General features: G+C 37.5%; 2 protein-coding genes across 2 annotated transcripts in view; one reads left to right on the top strand and one right to left on the bottom strand.

The window, feature by feature from the left end:
* The window catches only part of LOC107285510 (coagulation factor X-like), a 17,028-nt gene extending 11,456 nt beyond the window's left edge, over positions 1-5,572 (top strand). Inside the window, exons 5-8 of the mRNA XM_029283688.1 lie at positions 1,172-1,306; positions 2,605-2,891; positions 3,514-3,631; positions 5,010-5,572. Coding sequence (XP_029139521.1) covers positions 1,172-1,306; positions 2,605-2,891; positions 3,514-3,631; positions 5,010-5,572 — 1,103 coding nt within the window. The remainder of the gene's footprint in view (positions 1-1,171; positions 1,307-2,604; positions 2,892-3,513; positions 3,632-5,009) is intronic.
* Positions 5,573-12,446: 6,874 nt separating this feature from the next.
* Positions 12,447-17,574, bottom strand: LOC107285528 (protein IWS1 homolog). The gene is made up of 5 exons (XM_015813727.1): positions 17,274-17,574; positions 16,249-16,360; positions 15,795-15,851; positions 15,513-15,624; positions 12,447-12,831 (listed from the first exon to the last, which is right to left on the bottom strand). The coding sequence occupies exons 1-5, from the start codon at positions 17,335-17,337 to the stop codon at positions 12,700-12,702; spliced, it is 477 nt and encodes a 158-aa protein (XP_015669213.1). The 5' UTR covers positions 17,338-17,574; the 3' UTR covers positions 12,447-12,699.
* Between the last annotated feature and the right edge of the window lie 200 nt (positions 17,575-17,774).

Raw genomic sequence — 17,774 nt, 5'->3', positions numbered from 1 at the left:
TACCGTTAAAACATAATTAAAAGGAAATATTAATTTGGCCTTTGTTATTTTAAAAATTATTTTAAAACCCAACTAAAAATACCCCTTAGGCCAGTCCTGCCAGCTTAAATAGCCATGTCTTGAGGGCGCGGCGGAAGGAAGGGAGATCCGGGATCACCCTGATCTCTGGGGGTAGTTCGTTCCATAGGGTGGGAGCTCCAACCGAGAAGGCCCTCCCCCTGGGAGTCGCCAGCCGGCACTGTCTGGCTGACGGCACCCTGAGGAGACCCACTCTGTGGGAGCGTACCGGCCGATGGGAGGTAATCTGAGGCAGAAGGCGGTCTCGGAGATATCCAGGTCCAATGCCATGGAGCGCTTTGAAGATGATAATCAACACCTTGAAGCGCACCCGGAAAGCCACCCGCAGCCAGTGCAGCTCGCGCAGTAACGGCGTTACATGGGAGCGACGAGTCCCTCCCAACACCGCCCGCGCGGCTGCATTCTGGACTAACTGGAGCCTCCAAGTGCTCCTCAAGGGGAGCCCCATGTAGAGAGCATTGCAGTAGTCCAGGCGGGAGGTGACAAGAGCATGGGTGACTGTGCGCAAGGCGTTCCGGTCCAGAAAAGGCCGCAACTGGTAGATCAGGCGTACCTGATAAAACGCCCCCCTGGCCACGGCCACCAACTGGTCTTCCAGTGTCAGCCGTGGGTCCAGGAGGACACCTAGATTGCGCACCCTCTCTGAGGGAGCCAAAGTTTCGCCCCCTATAGTCAGCGACGGAGTCAGCTGACTATGCCGAGGTGCCGGCAGCCACAGCCACTCGGTCTTGGAAGGGTTGAGCCTGAGTCTGTTCCTCCCCATCCAGACCCTTACGGCCTCCAGGCATCGGGTCATCACGTCAAGGGCATCATTGGGGTGGCCTGGGGTGGAAATGTACAGCTGAGTATCATCAGCGTACTGATGGAAGTCCACCCCAAAGCCACGAATGATCTCCCCCAGTGGCTTCACATAAATATTGAACAAAAGGGGAGAGAGGACCGACCCTTGTGGCACCCCACAAGTTAGGGGCCTTGGGGTCGACCTCTGTCCCNTGGGTTCCCACTAGTGATAGTCTATTATTATAGGATTATAATCTGTTGGAGAGAGTAAGTAGTAATGACTCAAGGACCTTCATCCCTGTCTTCAATGCAGAGAAATTTGAATGCTGGTACAAAAATGGATATTGTGAGCAATACTGCCAAGATACCGAACATTCACGTCATGTGACCTGCTCCTGTGCAGCAGGATATACATTAAAAGAAGACGGGAAGAGTTGTACCCCCTCAGGTAATGACTCATTTTACTGGTTTAAAAATGTGGGTTTAGAAACTAAATGTTCCAGCAGCCCTTTTCAGTCTGCTTTTCCCTAAATGGGTTGATGTTATGAAGAGTAACATATTGTCTACTTTAGATGCACAGATCATGAAGTATTATGTTGAAAAAAATTGGACCAAATTTCCTCTTTATATGTAGAATAACACTTGGTCAATGCTTTAAATATTGAATTCATTTTTCCCATCTGACATAAGTGAGCAGTGGCAGCTCAGGATTATCTACTTAAATATATTTAGGGATGTTATTTAGTTAGTTTTATAAGTAATTAGAGGTACCAAGACTAATCAGACATTTTCCCCAACCAATGCAAACAGGGAGATTACCTAAATCCATAATTAGATATTTACCATAATTTAATTTGTTGTTCCTTGATTCCACAAGATTTCCCAATGTAGAAAAGATAGCAAGAGACTTAGTAGGCAAAAGGCAGTTATAAAATTGCAGTTATGGAGCAGAACAACACTGGGAGGGGTTCATCTCTTGTTTTATAACCTAAAAATATTCGCCTCTGACCAACTGTTTTTCATCCATCTTGTCATGGAATATTGTTACAGTTAAGAAGACAATTAACAGTGGTATCTAGCAATTATTAGATGTTCACATTCTGGCTGGCTATTGGTACTTTGATCCATCAATCATACTTTGATTTTTCCTAGTGTTTGACAGATTACAGGTTTTTATTTATTTATTTATTTATTTATTTATTTATATATTGAGAATTTTATACAAAATAAAAGACAAATCTAAAAAAAGAAAGGAAAAGGGAATAGAAAGAAAATGTAGCTTTTAAATCTATGATTTTAGAAATCTTATTGAATCATTCATTTTTATTGTAACTATATTAAATTACTTTGAAATTTTAACTAATTTTTCCATATCTTGAGAAAGTAAAAAAAAGAATAAAAATATAGTATATAAACAAAAAAGGTGCATTACTGTTTAATGCATTTTTTTCAATGACTCAATAACAAAGAAAGCACATAAAATAAGATCATTATTTTTTCATATAAACTGTGTACAGCTCCTCATGCAGCTGCTGAGAAATATGTTTCTGGTTTAAGGATTTGCAGATGATGGGCTCTATTTTCATCTTTTGTCCTTCAAATCTGAAGAATTGCAGAGTACTAAGATGAGTCTTAGTGCTGTCTTCATTAGCACTAAGTCTTCATGTGTCTATTAATGTTTAAGCTACTGAAAACATGCTTAAGCAACTTTCCTTAAACTCAGTGGTTTAATCTCCCTGATTTCAGATCGCTTCCCTTGTGGGCTGATTAAGCGATCCACACGTTCTTATGAGGGAGGACGAATCACGCAAAGGGAAACAAATGCTCATGAAAACATGACCAATTGGAATCAGACAAGTTGGGCTTCCTCAGGATGGTTGAATCTCACAGGAGAAACTGAAGATGACATGGAAAAGCTAGAAGGAAATTTCACAGAAGAGGATTTACTCAGATGGTCAAACACCAACTACACAGATGAAGACCCCAGAATAATTGGGGGATCTTTTTGCCGCCCAGGAGCATGTCCTTGGCAGGTAACACTTCTGCCCTAAAGCGTTTGATAAAATAACCTTATTTTACATTGTTAGAATTGAAGGGTGAGGTTCCTTTATGAAGCAGCAGGGTGCAATCTTTTCAACGGAAGTTAATTCTGAGTGGCAAGCTAGGAGATAAATTCCAAAAAGCAAAGAAAGATAGAACACAGAAGTTGGAACCCTCAGTAGTTCATAATTAACTCCATCTATGTTATTCAAGATATTTAGCAGCATCTTTTGCAGAGATCTGGGCCTCCTTAAGGCTGTGGAGAATTGCAGGTAGGCTTGGAGCTTCAGGCCATGAACATCTCCTTTCAACAAGCACAGTGCCAGTAGGACCTCTAAAATTTGTCCAGATATGTCCTTAAATGATACCTTTGCTTCCCAAGGGAGGACAACTGGCTGTACAGTATATGTTGTCCTTTTGTATAAATATTGGAAAAAGGAAGCTTGCAATACTGTTCTGGGCATATGAAGAAATGTGTTGCTTCAAATCACTGTAGTTTTGTGTATGACAATTAACCTCTGATTCAATGCTAAATAATTGAAATGTGAATGTAGGAAATTCATACAGATTTGCAGCTGGGGTTAGAGAACAATGGATTATTCTTTTTCTTCCTAGGTACTGATTCAAAATAATAGAGGTTACGGTTTTTGTGGGGGCAGCTTGATCAGTAGTCAGTGGGTACTTACTGCAGCCCACTGTTTTGATACCATTACCCCACATCAAGTTACAGTGGGTAAGTTGTAGAAAGACACAAACAAAATTACAGTGTTGTAATGCTTGATTTTTCCCACAAGGTATTCTAGAAGAAGCAGTAGACTCTCCTGTCCTGGTATCACAAATGAATGAATTTCTAACCTTCGCAATTACAGAAGTAAGCAAACATATACCTCAGTGTTTCTCAGCCTCAACACTTCAACTCCCAGAATTGTTCATCCAGAAAGTCAACACATCTTAAGGCTGAGATTGAGAAACATTGATATCGTTTAATTAATTTTATAAAATGATACTGTATCCTGATTATTTACCAGCCTGAATATATTATGGAGGTGTACTTGATTACCAGATCACCTGATTTGTTCAGGCCTTTGGAGAGAACTGCTACTTTAATGCCTTTTTCTTTCTTTTTGTTCCCGTCTGGGTTTATTTTCATTATTATCATTTTTTTTGTTTACTTCTGTTTTGATGGTTTTTATATTGTTCTTTGTTTTTAAATGTTTAACAATTGTAAACTTCCCTAAGTCTCTGGGAATTGGGCAACGTATACATTTAATAAATTATTATGGTTGGTCACACAATCAGCCAAATATTTTGACTGGATTATTATGGTTGATCACAGTTGGCCAGAAACGTAGACAGGATTTGATTTTTAATCTACCTAGCGAGTCCTTTCCAAGGACTAGAGATAGGCAGATGTTGTTTTATGGTGAGTTTATTTATTTATCAAAATTTACATGGCTGCCCAAGTCACTCTCAGAGACTTTGGTGTTAAAGATACCATCGCTGGATATAAACTGTTCCAAGTAAAGCTGCCTTTTGCAATTGACTGATGGTAATTTTGTCAAGGCTGATGGTGTTCAAGTGGTGCTCCAGATGTTTTGGGATTGTTCCCAAGGCTCCTATTACTATTGGTACTATCTTTGCCTTCTTTTGCCACAGTCATTCTACTTTTTCAGTTTTCATATATTATTTCAGAGAAATCACCTGGCTTGTTCTAGGGCTAGGCCAACATCTTGGGCTAATAGTCGAATGGTAGTATATACTGTATTCTTCCTTTAAAAAAATTAGTAAAAAATTGGAAGCACCAGTGGAAGAACAATGATAATGTTACCAATAGAAGACAATGTCATTTCAATTTCCCATAGAGTTCTCTAAACGAGGTAGGGCAGTTGCACAGCTTCATCTAGAAGCCCCCTTGTTTTTGAAGTGTCTGAGGAAAAAAAATCTGCATACTTTACAAGCATTTTTAATGTACAGAATCAGTATTTCTATAACCAACTTGCAGTATTTCTACCTGGATCTAAGGCTATTCTTTTTTTTCCTCACTTTCCTTGTTTTCCACTGTCAGCACTGCTTGGTTTTTGTTTGTTTTCACACTTTCATTTGCTTTTCAGGAGACTTTGATAAACATCAGCGAGAACGAGATGAACAAAAAGTGAGAGTACGGCACTACTGGAGACATCCTCAGTATAACTCACAGAACTACAACAATGACATTGCTTTGGTCCAATTGACTAGTGATGTGATTTTTACCCAGAATGTACTTCCCATCTGCCTTCCTCGTCCTAACCTAGCTACTTTGCTGATTGAAGAAGTAGCTCATGGAACAGTTAGTGGATGGGGTGCAACTCATGCTAAGGGTAAGTTAATTCGCTTTCTCATGAAAGTTAGGTTGCCCATTGTGAGCATGGAGACCTGTCGGCAGTCAACTAAGAAGGTCATTACGGACAACATGTTTTGTGCAGGCTATGATGCGGAAGGGCAGGACGCTTGCAAAGGAGATAGCGGTGGACCTTTTGCTGTATCTTATCACAATACTTGGTATCTCTTGGGGATTGTCAGCTGGGGAGAAGGTTGTGCTGAAGTCGGAAAATATGGAGCTTATACTCTAGTACCCAATTATATTTCATGGATAAAGGAAGTATTCGAAACTAATTCTGGAAGTTTTTTTGCATAGCCTGCACTGAAAACCAATCTGTATAAAATATATATATATGTGTGCATTTGGTAGTATTTAATAACTTGATTATTCAGATCACATTGCAGATTTGTTTCCTATAGCTGCTCTTAACTGAAGTAAGCAATTAAGCTGCCATTTTCTTTGTACAGAAACAGAATTGTTCTATAAATCTGTATCAGTATTCAATTCAGATTTAAGCATAAGCAACTGGATAGGTAGAAATACAACTTCAGCGCCCCCTTTCCCAAAGTGATTTTTCAACCCTTGCAAAGGGCTTCAGAGATACTGTCAAAAATAGCCTCACAGTGTCCTACCACAAGTTGTGTCTTTCATATGTTTGAACAATGTATGGGTTAAAAAAAGGTGGGGCTTGCAGGGTGATTCTACAACTCTGCTTTCATCATTCTGATCCTCCCTTGAAATATTTCCCCCTCCTCCCTCTCCACAAAGGCCATGGGGTTGTGTGATCCTGCAGAGTGCAGTAGGTTATGATGGAAAAGGAAGAGCCAAACATTCAATTCGTGCTCATACGAACATGCATAATTTGATGACTGATCAGACTGACAAAATCATTGTCATGGATTCACAAAATATGTTTCAACTATAAAATAGCCAAAGATGAAAAAGCTGCAGCTGCACAACTTGCCATGTTTAGTTACTGTTACTCTTGAATAACCCACAAAAGCATACAACTGCAGGTTTTTAATTGACTTGGTTAGTTGTCTCATTATTTTCAGAATGGTGGATACAGGAGCTGCTTCTGTCAATCCATTCCCTTCATCTAAATAGTGATCTAAGTCAATGATTGCAACAGTCCAAGGAGTAAAAAGGGATATAAAGCAACCAATGAAATTGAGTTAAACAACAAAACATTTAAAATATACAAATATGGTATGACTGCTTTTGAAAGTAAGAATTGCAGTGTTTAAGTAAGCACACTATGCTATTTGAGGTCTCCATCTCCATCCCCAGATTGTGCTGGCAATTTTAGTGCCAGATCATGATCATTCAGGAGTACAGATTGGTGGACAGATTTGTTTGTAGAAGATGGAAAATAAATCTGTAAATATTCAGCAGTTTTTAAACACTTATATATAGCCTTGGGCTGTCTCCTAAAGATTATACAAGGCATAGACTTCAGATTCCGAATGGTGTAATTTAATGCATCAGTTATCTGAAACTGAGACAGTGCCTCCCAGTGCTTCCAAGTAGGAACATTTACAACAGGAATGCCAAATCCCTTTAAACCTCTCCCATAGAGGTCAAATGTAAATACATAAGGGGTGTTCCCCGCCCCCACAAAGCCCAAGGTTATACTTCTTCTCCACTTGTTCTCTGATGAATAGTATTTAGAGACATACTGAATGTGGAGGGAGTCTCAGGCACAGAACTGAATTATACTTGAATGATGTGCTGTGACTTGCATTCCATAAAGTGGGTAGGGCCAAGTGAAAGAAAAGATTAAACAATTTGATTTTATTCCATTGATTAAATTTGAATAAAATATGCTTCACCTTATTACTTTTGAACCAGTATGCCTAAGGATATGCTTTTATGCCTCATAGTTGTAAGAATGTCAGTATTGCATTGTGCAGCTAGAGGTAAGAACAGTAGTGCCAACAGCAAACTACAAGGATTGCCAGAATGACAGGTGCTTGATAACATCACCAGCCCAAGCCAATCAAGTGTATGTATCTGAGCTACAAGAACAAGCTCCTCTTCCAACATGGAAAACAGATCTACAGAACATCATCTTTTATATGATTTAAGCCAGTGGTTCTCAACCTTTTTAATGCCGCGACCCCCAACCGGTCGTAAGTCGAGGACTAAACCGATCGTAAGTCAAGGACTAAACCGGTCGTAAGTCGAGGACTAAACCGGTCGTAAGTCGAGGACTACCCAACCAGTCGTAAGTCGAGGACTTTCCCTGCCTGGGAGCGCCGCACATGCGTGGTTCCGCCCCCTGCGCCGGCCGAGGCATAGCTGGCAAGCGGCAGAGACGGAGCAGGCCGACCACCAGCTGGCCCAGCTCAAGGGAGGTAAGGCACCCACCGGAAAAGGGGAAAAAAATGGCAGACAGCCTTGCTTGGCGACCCCCGTGAAATGATCGATCAAATGGGGTCGCGACCCATAGGTTGAGAACCGCTGATTTAAGCAAACAGTGAGGGGAAAGATCTCAAGAAAGGAATGTTTCACATTCTTCAAGTCATCTTCCCAAATATAGCCAGGATTGGATCAGAATTAGTCATAGTGTAATGTAAGCAAAAATAAAGCTTTTGAGCATTATTACAGCTGAATAGACGAGACCTTATGAATGAAAACATATTTCATTTTAATTATTAAAATTGTGAACTAAGAGGATTACAAAAAGGAACAGGTTTCATTTTTAATCCTTAGAAGACATTTGTTTACATCCACTTCCTCTCTCTATACCACCCTTTTATTTCTTTTTTTTTTTATAATTTTATTTTTCGTTTTTCCAATTTACAAAACAATAATAATAAACATTTTTAACAGTACTGTGTCATGTATCTCTTACAGTTATTTACATTTATTGCTATACATTTTTATTTCTCTGTTCTAACCAATTATACCACTTATCCCATACCTCATAAAATTCTATTTCTTTCTTGCCTTTCATTTCTAGCGTAAGCTTATACATCTCGGCACATTCTAATATCTTATGGATAATCATATCATTAGCTGGTATATTTTCAAGTTTCCAGCATTGAGTATAGACAATACGTGATGCTGTTACTATGTGTACAATAATATATTGGAGTTGCTTCTTTATCTTTTGATTAATTATTCCTAATAAAAATAATTCAGCTTTAAATTCAATTTGTTCTCCTGTTATCTCCTGTAGTCATCTCCTTATCTGTTCCCAGTATTTCCTTGCTTTAGGACATTGCCACATGTGATAAAATGTTCCATCCTTATATTTACACTTCCAATAGTTTCATATTTGTATACATCTTGGCCAATCTCGCCGGTGTTAGATGCCACCTATAAAGCATTTTGTACTGATTTTCTTTATATGCAGTTGATAATGTTAATTTACAGTTTTTGTTCCATACTTTTTCCCATTCTTCTAAATTTATATTTCGGCCTACGTTCCGTGCCCATGCTATCATCAAACCTTTCACTATTTCTTCTTCCATTTCTACCTCTAATAAATATTTATACACTTTTGTTAAAAAAATGTCTTCCTTGCCTATCAATATTCTATCCAATTGTTGTGGTACCCCTTGAATTCCATATTCTTCCATATCTTTTATATATCTCGACTGTGTCTGTAAATATGGCCACCAGTATATAATTATTCCCTGTTCTTTTAGTTCTTCCTTTGATTTAAGATTCCCCTGGCTATCTAATAATTCTTTGTATCTTATCATCTTTTTTTATCCAATGTATTCGGGTAAATCGTTGCCTCCTTTGGTGAGACCCAATTTGGTAATTTCATATAATGTTTCCTTTTGACCTTTTCCCATGTCCATATCAACGCTTCTCTTATTTGATGTCGGTAAAAGTATGCATATGTCTTGTTACGTTTATCCCATAGGAAGGCATGCCAGCCGGCCTAATAGATCGTATCCTTCAATCGTTAACACCCTTTTGTTGTCTAAATTCATCCAGTCCCTAATCCATAGTAGCCCCACTGCTTGATAATAAATTTCCCATTTTGGAAGTCCAAAGCCACCTCTGCTTCTACTATCTTGTAGTGTTTTAATGTTTATCTCTGCTTTCTTACCCAGCCAGATAATTTTTTTAATTATTTTATTTAGTTCTTCAAAAACTCTCTTCTCTAATTTTATAGGGACTGTCTGGAATAAATATAATAATTTTGGCAATATGTTCATTTTAATCACTGAAATCCTTCCTAATAATGATAACTGTAACTTTCCCCAAAGCTCTAAATCTTTTTTCATTTGTTGTATCATTTTTTTGTAGTTATCATCTTTTATTGAGGAACACCTTACAGTAAGCTAAATTCCTAAATATTTAATCTTTTTTTCAATTTGCAATCCCAATTTTTTTTCTAATTCTTTCTTTTGTTTTTCAGTTAAATTTTTTACTAACATTTTAGTCTTTTCTCTATTAATTTTCAGTCCTGCCACTGTCCCATATTTTTCTATTTCATTCATTAAGGTGTTTCCTGTCTCTAGCAGCTCTTCTATGAAGAAACTAGATCATCCGCAAATGCCTGCGTCTTGAATTCTTCTTTACCTTTAGTCCTTTTATCTCTCCATTAAGTCTAATTTGGATTAGTAGCACTTCTAACGTCAAGATAAAAAGAAGAGGTGACATTGGATATCCCTGCCTTACTCCTTTATTTATTTCAAATTTCTCTGTATTATCCCCCATTAATTATCACTCTAACCTTTGGGTCGTATATATCGCCTTTATCGTTTTCTCAAACTTCCCTCGAAATCTCATCTTTGATCTGTTGGAACAAAAACTGCCAATTAAGATTATCAAATACTTTCTGAGCGTCCAAAAATATTAATGCCACCTGTTTTTCAGGATGTGCTTCATAGTACTCTAAGACATTTAACACCGTTCTCATATTGTTCCTGATTTGCCTTGTAGGTAGGAAACCATTTTGGTCCGAATGTATTATTTCATTTAATATTAATTTCAATCTTTCCGCAATTATAGTAGTAAAAATTTTGTAATCTGTATTCAGCAACGAGATTGGCCTGTAATTTTTTATCTGTTTAGGGTCTGTACCTTCTTTTGGAATAAGGAATATATAAGCTTCTGTCCAGGAGTCTGGTAACTTAGCTTTCTCCAATACATCATTATACACTTCTAGTAATATCATTTCAAAATCCTCATACAAGCTCTTATATACCTCCCCTGGAAGTCCATCCGGCCCCGGAGTTTTGTTACTTTTTTGTTTTTGCACTGCTCTTCTTAATTCCGTGGCTGTTATTTCCTTATTTAATATTTCCCTCTGCTCTTTTAATTCCGGCAAACCATTAACTCTTAAATATTGTTTTATATTCTCCTCTCTCTACACCACCCTTTTATTTCTAAAAGCCTCATTTATCTCCCACGTATTAGTCTAGCTGCTGCATAGTTTATTAATTTAAGAAAATATTCTACTGTAAATTGATATAATAGCCTTGCAATCTTTAAGGACATTTTAGCAAAGAGGAAAGATCCTTTAGGATTTTTACAACTGATCTGTAAGGCAGCATCTACAAAACTAAGGACAAAGGCAAAATAAATCTGGATATATGCTAGAAAACCAAAAATTTTCAGTGAGGGCCTCCAGTTGCTTGAATAATTGAATAGCATGTTCCATCCAACAGGAATATAATTATAGATTGCTATCATTGCTCCCTGAAGTGGGAGTTAAAGAACCTCCTCCCACTGAACCTCCTCACATCACATTCTTTAATGATTGTAGACTAATATGATTAAAGAGAGCCAATTTGGTATAGTGGTGAAGTACCAGAGTAGAAACTGAAAAGCTGTGAGTTCAAGTCTTACCTTAGGGTATTTAAAGAAAAATATACAGCGTATATTTTATTTCTTTTACTTTACCACTAATATCTATGGTAGTTCTAAGCTCTTGTGTTTAAGTCATATTCATTCTTAATAAACAGCATATTCCTTTCCTCTGTTCTCATCATTGTTCTTATAAGTGGATGCCTAATTTTGAGTATCAGCTCAGCAGAATGCCATTAGACAGCAAAAACAGATTGCAGGAATTTCAATAAATCCATATTCCTATTGTGATCCTAACCATATTAATGACTCCAGATGGTTCTATTTTAATAATCGCCATCAGGCAATTGCAAAAGGCAGCTTTGTTTGGAACAGCTTATATCCTGTGATAATACTTCTAACACCATCAATATTAACAGCTGCCTATCCCAGATTCCTGAGGACTTGATATATGGATAAAATCCAATCTGAACATCTGGCTGACTCTATAACAGATATGTCAAACACAAGGCCCAGGGGCCAGATGCAGCCCGCGAAGTGGTTTCATGTGCCCCGCGAAGTCATCCTGAAAACAGTGAGGGAACGGCCCCCACTGCCTTGGCCCTGGCCCAGGCCAGCCGGAAGCCAATGTACAATTTTGTGGTGGCCATCTATGCTGAAACGCAGTCAGTCTTAGCTCCACAAGGTCATCTGGAAACAGTGAAGAACCAGCCCCTGCCGCATCGGCCCCGCCCCCTGGGTGCATGCTGCGGAGGTGTCACCCTTTGTAAGGAATGAAGAAATGCACCATCGCCTGGAAGTGGCCAGCAAATGGCCCTCACCTACTTCACATATCCGGCTTGATGTAGAGCTGGCCACGCCCACCCAGTAGGCCACACCCAGTCCATCCACGCCCAGCTAGTAGGCTGCACCCACCCTGGCTACACCCCCTGCCCCCTCCAAGGGCAACCGCAATGCTGATGCGGCCCTCAATGAAATTGAGTTTGACACCCCTGCTCTATAATATGAAGTAGAATTTCATTACTTCCAACTATTGTTACTTAAATGCATTCCTTCTTTGATGAGCATTAAAATAAATGACAATACATTTATAGAAGAGATGAAAGAGATTATAAGGCTTCAGAAGACTCTTAAACCCAATGATATAAGCATATTAAATGTTTAATATGTTTTCTTTCTCTTCTAAAATGTGATATATTTGTCCCAAAGTAAAAATTGTATTTTTTTAAAGAAAAAGGTTCCTTATCATGGTGTTATTTGGTCAATTAACAGAAATCTACATATGTAAACAGAGGACACACACACTTTACCTCTAATTATAAAAATATAATCATAGCTCTTGTATTCTTTGAGACTTAAGAATAGTAAAACTTCTACATACATATTCAATTCACAAAACATCACACAAACCCCATCTCAGAAACAGATTTTAATGTATGAGATTTGCAGCAATACAAGGTTTTGTCTGTACAAAGGAGACGAGAAATCGGGGTTAAATAAAACCATAATGAACAATGTCCCAGGGTTCATAACTCTTACATGTATTACAATCAACTGAACCAACAATTTGAAGATGCACTTAAAACCCCCAAAGTTTGCTTCTTAAAAAAATGTGGACATCTTCTGAGAGTCTATACAGGAGTCATCAAAGGTGATTCTGCGGAAGGTCACAATGGCATTTTATTTCCTTCAATGCTGATTTTTACAGCATGGGATGTTCTGCTTTTTTTCCTGATGTCTGTGAACTTCCGCATCTGTTTGTCCAGGCGACTGACCCCTTTCTTGGAACTTGCCTGGAACTTGAAAAAAACCTTTTATTTAGTATTAGAACAGTCATCAATGACATCTTGATATTTATAAACCACAAAAACATACATATACCATCCCTTGTTGCAGTTGCTATCTTTCATTACAGAAACTAGTAACACTGTGTGGGACTCTCAATAGCTTATTTTCAAATACTGTCTAGAGATGTACTGTACATTAAAGATATACAAAAGAAAGTGTTGCTTTTTATCAAAATGGACACAATTCTTCAATTACTGCTGAAGTTTGGAATCCAGACCGTGGATTTAAAACTCAAGCATTAGCTCGGCTATTCACATAGACCTCGTTCATAAGAGACGGATAGGAAACAAGTATTCCATACATCACTGGAATGTGCAAAAGGGAGAGTTCACAGGAACATTAACGACATTATAAGAAATCCATTAAATGTTCCCTCTAATATCTTAGGCAAGGTTTACTTTCCTCTTTTAATTTAACATTTAGTCTTGTTTCTAAGCATTAAAGGTAGCAAGAAATATTTAGAAGATTCTGTGATTAACTTATAATTCTGGCTATTCTCATAATAAATGCGCATGTTCATTCACTGCTTAAAAATGATTACTGATATAATTACCCTATGTTCTCAAGGTTTAATACTATGTTAAAAACCAAGTTATTTTTCCTGTACTGGATTTATTTGGATTCTTGTTGTCTATTAAAACAAATAAAAATCTACTTTAATCTGCAGTCTTTTGCAGATTGGCTTGGTAAATACTGTACAATATGGAAAATATAACAGCGAGGACGAGAAAAAGGAAATGTTTATGATGCATCACCACCCATTGGATTTCTTTCAACTGGCAATTTTCTGTCCCACAATAGGTGACTAGAAACTCTTCGAAGGAGATAGCATTATCTGTTGAGCAATCTTTCTCCCAAACAGCTATATTTTTCTCTCCTGCTTCCCTTTGGAAATGTCTATTGAAATTAGTAATAATAACGCCTGAATCTGCATGTGAATTGAGATTTTTTTTCCTTTGTACGACCCTGCAATCCCTTTTATCAATGGTGGAGTCGGGGTGACTGAACAGAGCTGCGTGTTTCCTGGCCTGATGCCCTTCCTGACACCTATATGGAGTTCGCAGCAGATATTTTCTCTTTGGGCCCTGGTAGAGAAACATCAGTCGCTGCCTAGGATTGAAATTTCAATCTCCCGATTGTGAGGCGAGGATCTGCACCTCTAGGCCACTGTGCCACTTCTGCATGTGAATGGGATTCAAAACCATGAAAGTCCCTAGTATACATAATAAGTAGCTACCCGGCAAATCAAAGAATATTATTAAACAGTTTCATGAGAAATGTTTTACAAATTTAGCTTACACATTCATGACAACATATAGAACAAAATAAAACAAGAATCAAAATGCTGCATCATCCATAGAAAATATTTCAAAATCTATATTAGGACAAAATCTTTATTACACCTTTTACAAAATCATGTAAAACAGGCATGTCAAACTCGCGACGTCACATGACATCGCGCGACGTATCGGAGCTTTTTTTGCCATTGCCGGCAATGGGGTGGGCGCGGCTCCGGTATGATGAAACCGGCTCGCGGGCCAGCAGTTTGACACTCCTGATGTAAAAGATCTTGAGTTGTGAGGTGAATTCCCAGGACTTCTAGGGGAAGATAGCCGACCGAAGACAGGACTCAAGACAGCTCCAGAAACAAGCAGAACTGACATTGGACTACTCACCTGGAATTAGTATGAGCTGGATTGGTAAGAATTGTTAGGATATAGTAAAAGCAACAAGTTGGGCATGTGGAAAGCTCACCACCACAAGAAAATGGTATGTAAAATTGCTGTTAGTATCCTTGCTGAAAAGCAGCCTAGTTTTAAATGTCAACTCTTTTTAGTTTTCCAGTCATAAAACCCTGAAAACCTCAAAAAACCCAAACCCCAATATATTAGTTATTTTCCCTGATCAGAAAGCTTTAATGAAACTTCTGAGTTGGTGAAGACATGCTCTTTTGTCTAAATGGATAACAATGGCAAGCAGTACAGCACATGCACAGCTCACACTTTCTTTCAGGGATACCTCTTGGATCAGGGACAAGTGAAATATAAGGCTACAAGGGCATCCGGTTGCCTTCAATGCTGAACTTGACAGCTCGATGCACTTTACTGAGACGTTTCTGTTCAGTAAATCGCCTCTTGTGTTTTTCCAGATGATTAATACCTTTTTTAAGAGTCCCGGGCTAGAAATTAAAGAATGGACTACTGATAACAGACAACATAATCACTTAACACTCTTTTTCTTTGCCTTGTTTCACATATAAAAAAATAAAAGTCAGAAGAGATGAATGGTTTTCATCTCATACTGTGATGAAAGGATGGCGCAAAGAAAGTCATCTGCAAGCTTTGTGGGATAATTATGGGATTGGACTGAAAAAGAACCGTTCGTGCAAATATCTCCAAGGTCATAGCCAGAGCAGCAATATAAAATGGTTGATAAATATACAGGTTGCATTTTCACAACGGACAGAATAGTAGCCTCTTAAAGCTTTATGAAGTACATGGATGAAGCTCTGGAAACGATACTGATGGAGAGGAACAGTGAAGAACAATTTAAGTGAATCCTGCAACACCTAACTTACAAGAGATGTAATTTCAATGTTACTGAATGTCTTCTTTTTCCATTAGCCACTTACCCGAGAGGACTCCATTTCTACATTCCATTTTGGCCTCACTACATAATCCTTATTGGAGGGCATTGGAACTCTGGCACGAGCACAAAATCCTGGATCACCAGGTCGGAGAGCTCTAAAAAATATAACAAAGGTACTGCTAAATAACATGAGGGTGTTTAAGAATCTCTCTCAATCTCATCAGTTGGCTTTTTTGTCCCACAAAAGCTCAAAATTCTTCATTACAAAGCACAGAATGAAATTGTGAGATATCAAAATGATATTTGAGGAACCAGTCCCACATACTTTTCCTCTCCTGTTAATACTTTCTCCAAGTCCCTGCGGGGTGTCTGACCACCAGAGCTGCAAAAACAAAAGAAGGATGGTTAGTACTACCAAAGATGAGTAAACAAATCATAATCAAAATAGTCTCTTTCCTATAAATCAAAATTAAAAAAAACATATAATAATACATAAATCATGTTCGGCAAATTGCAACTCACAGGAACAAGAATGCTCCTAAGGAAGAATGCTTCAGGAAGAAGCAAAGGAAAGGTTTTTGAAAATAAATAGTACTTTCATAAGATCAAAACTTTTACAAACTGAATGACAAGTTCCAAAACATTCCAGGGAAGAGACTCTAGAAGGCTACGTGCAGCAACTTTTTTGATTATTGTTTAAATTATACATAATTGAAATCACTACATAGCTTTTGGAATCGAAACACTAAAGGCATTATATATTCGTATAAGATACTTACCTGCTCAATCGCCTTCGCTGAGGCATCTGCTCCAGATCTCTCTGTTCTCTTTCTTCTCTGGTCATTCCCTTATAGTTTGATGTTAAACCAAAAATGGGCCGGGACCATTCATCTGTTTAGTTTTATTAAAAAAGAGGACAAAGTTAATTAAGTAAAAGTAACCAACAGCATATACCCAGTATCTATCCAATAAGAAACTTGACTTCTGATAGCCACTTGAACTGCTTAACCTTAAACAGAGATTTTAGTCCATTTAAATTAACAAAGGATGAGTATCCTTAGAACAAAACTAAATTATTTTAACAAATTTGTTAAACTAAATTTAACAAATTTAGTTATAGTTTCCTTTAATTAAATCTGAAAATATAGCTTTTAAAAGTATCATAAATACTGAAAAATATACATTTTAGTTACTGTTAAAATCAGCACATGTATAAAAACACAATACCAGCTTGACATATATTTAAGACAGCTGTAGTTTAGGCCCCTCACTTAATGATGAGTTTAAAGAACTGAAATATGCAAGTTTTATGTATATTTAAGCCTGCATTTATCAGTAGTAATCTTGCAAACACTTACCTGAATTCCCAAACACAAACAAAATGAAACATAAAAATGATTTTCAAAAAATAAAATAAAATATTGAAAATGCAATTAAAATAAATAAGATTGCAAAGCACTGCATCACATATTCAACAGTAGGAATGTTTGGTAGCATTTTCTATTTTAGAAACATAGAAAACTGATAGTAGAAAAAAGGACCTAGTGATTCATCAAGTCTGCTTTGAGGGGTCTTTTTTGTTCTTTTTTTATTAATTAATTTTTTAATTATTATTTGTATAGTTTTCACACAACAAGATGTTCAGACAGGATTTGGCATTTTTATCCATTTATCAAGTCCTTCCCAAAGACCTGGGATAGGTAGATTATTTTAATTTATGTTATTTTATTTTAATTTTTGTCAGGTGATGGACTTTATAATGAATTTTATTTTTCAGTAGCGTACAGTATATTAGTTTACTTACTAATTAGCTTTCCTGCCATATCCTTGTTGGACCGTGATTCCTTTGGGTGTTTGTAGAGATACATCACTGCTCTTCCAATTCCACTGTGTTTTAAGGTCTCTTGGCTCACACTAGGTAACTACAAAAAAGAATGATGAAAAACCATAGTCTGCTTAAACTTCAGCTTTGTTTTGATAACAAAAGTCTAAGCATATTAGGTGCATATATCAGGAAGGATTCTTAAAAGTAGAACGAAACAGATGCTCAGGCGAGCTGTGGAGTTCCATACATATAAGATGCAAGAAATTAAGCATCTGTTGGAAATCATTTAAATCCAGAGATTCCCACATTTTCAAAGGTTTCTTAACTTTTATAGAATTTGGCTTCACAGGGCAGCTATACTTCATTATTGTATTAGTTTTAAAATGAAAGTACTTCTGTAGGTACTGAAACTATGCAGGTATCACAATTCATCTTACCGTTATGTGCCTATTAATTTCTCAAATATTAATCTTAGCAGAA

This window comes from Protobothrops mucrosquamatus, unplaced genomic scaffold (genome assembly GCF_001527695.2).
Source record: "Protobothrops mucrosquamatus isolate PMUCROS unplaced genomic scaffold, P.Mucros_1.0 scaffold183, whole genome shotgun sequence".
Classification (NCBI taxonomy): domain Eukaryota; kingdom Metazoa; phylum Chordata; class Lepidosauria; order Squamata; family Viperidae; genus Protobothrops; species Protobothrops mucrosquamatus.
This window is presented reverse-complemented; position numbering and strand designations above follow the sequence as displayed.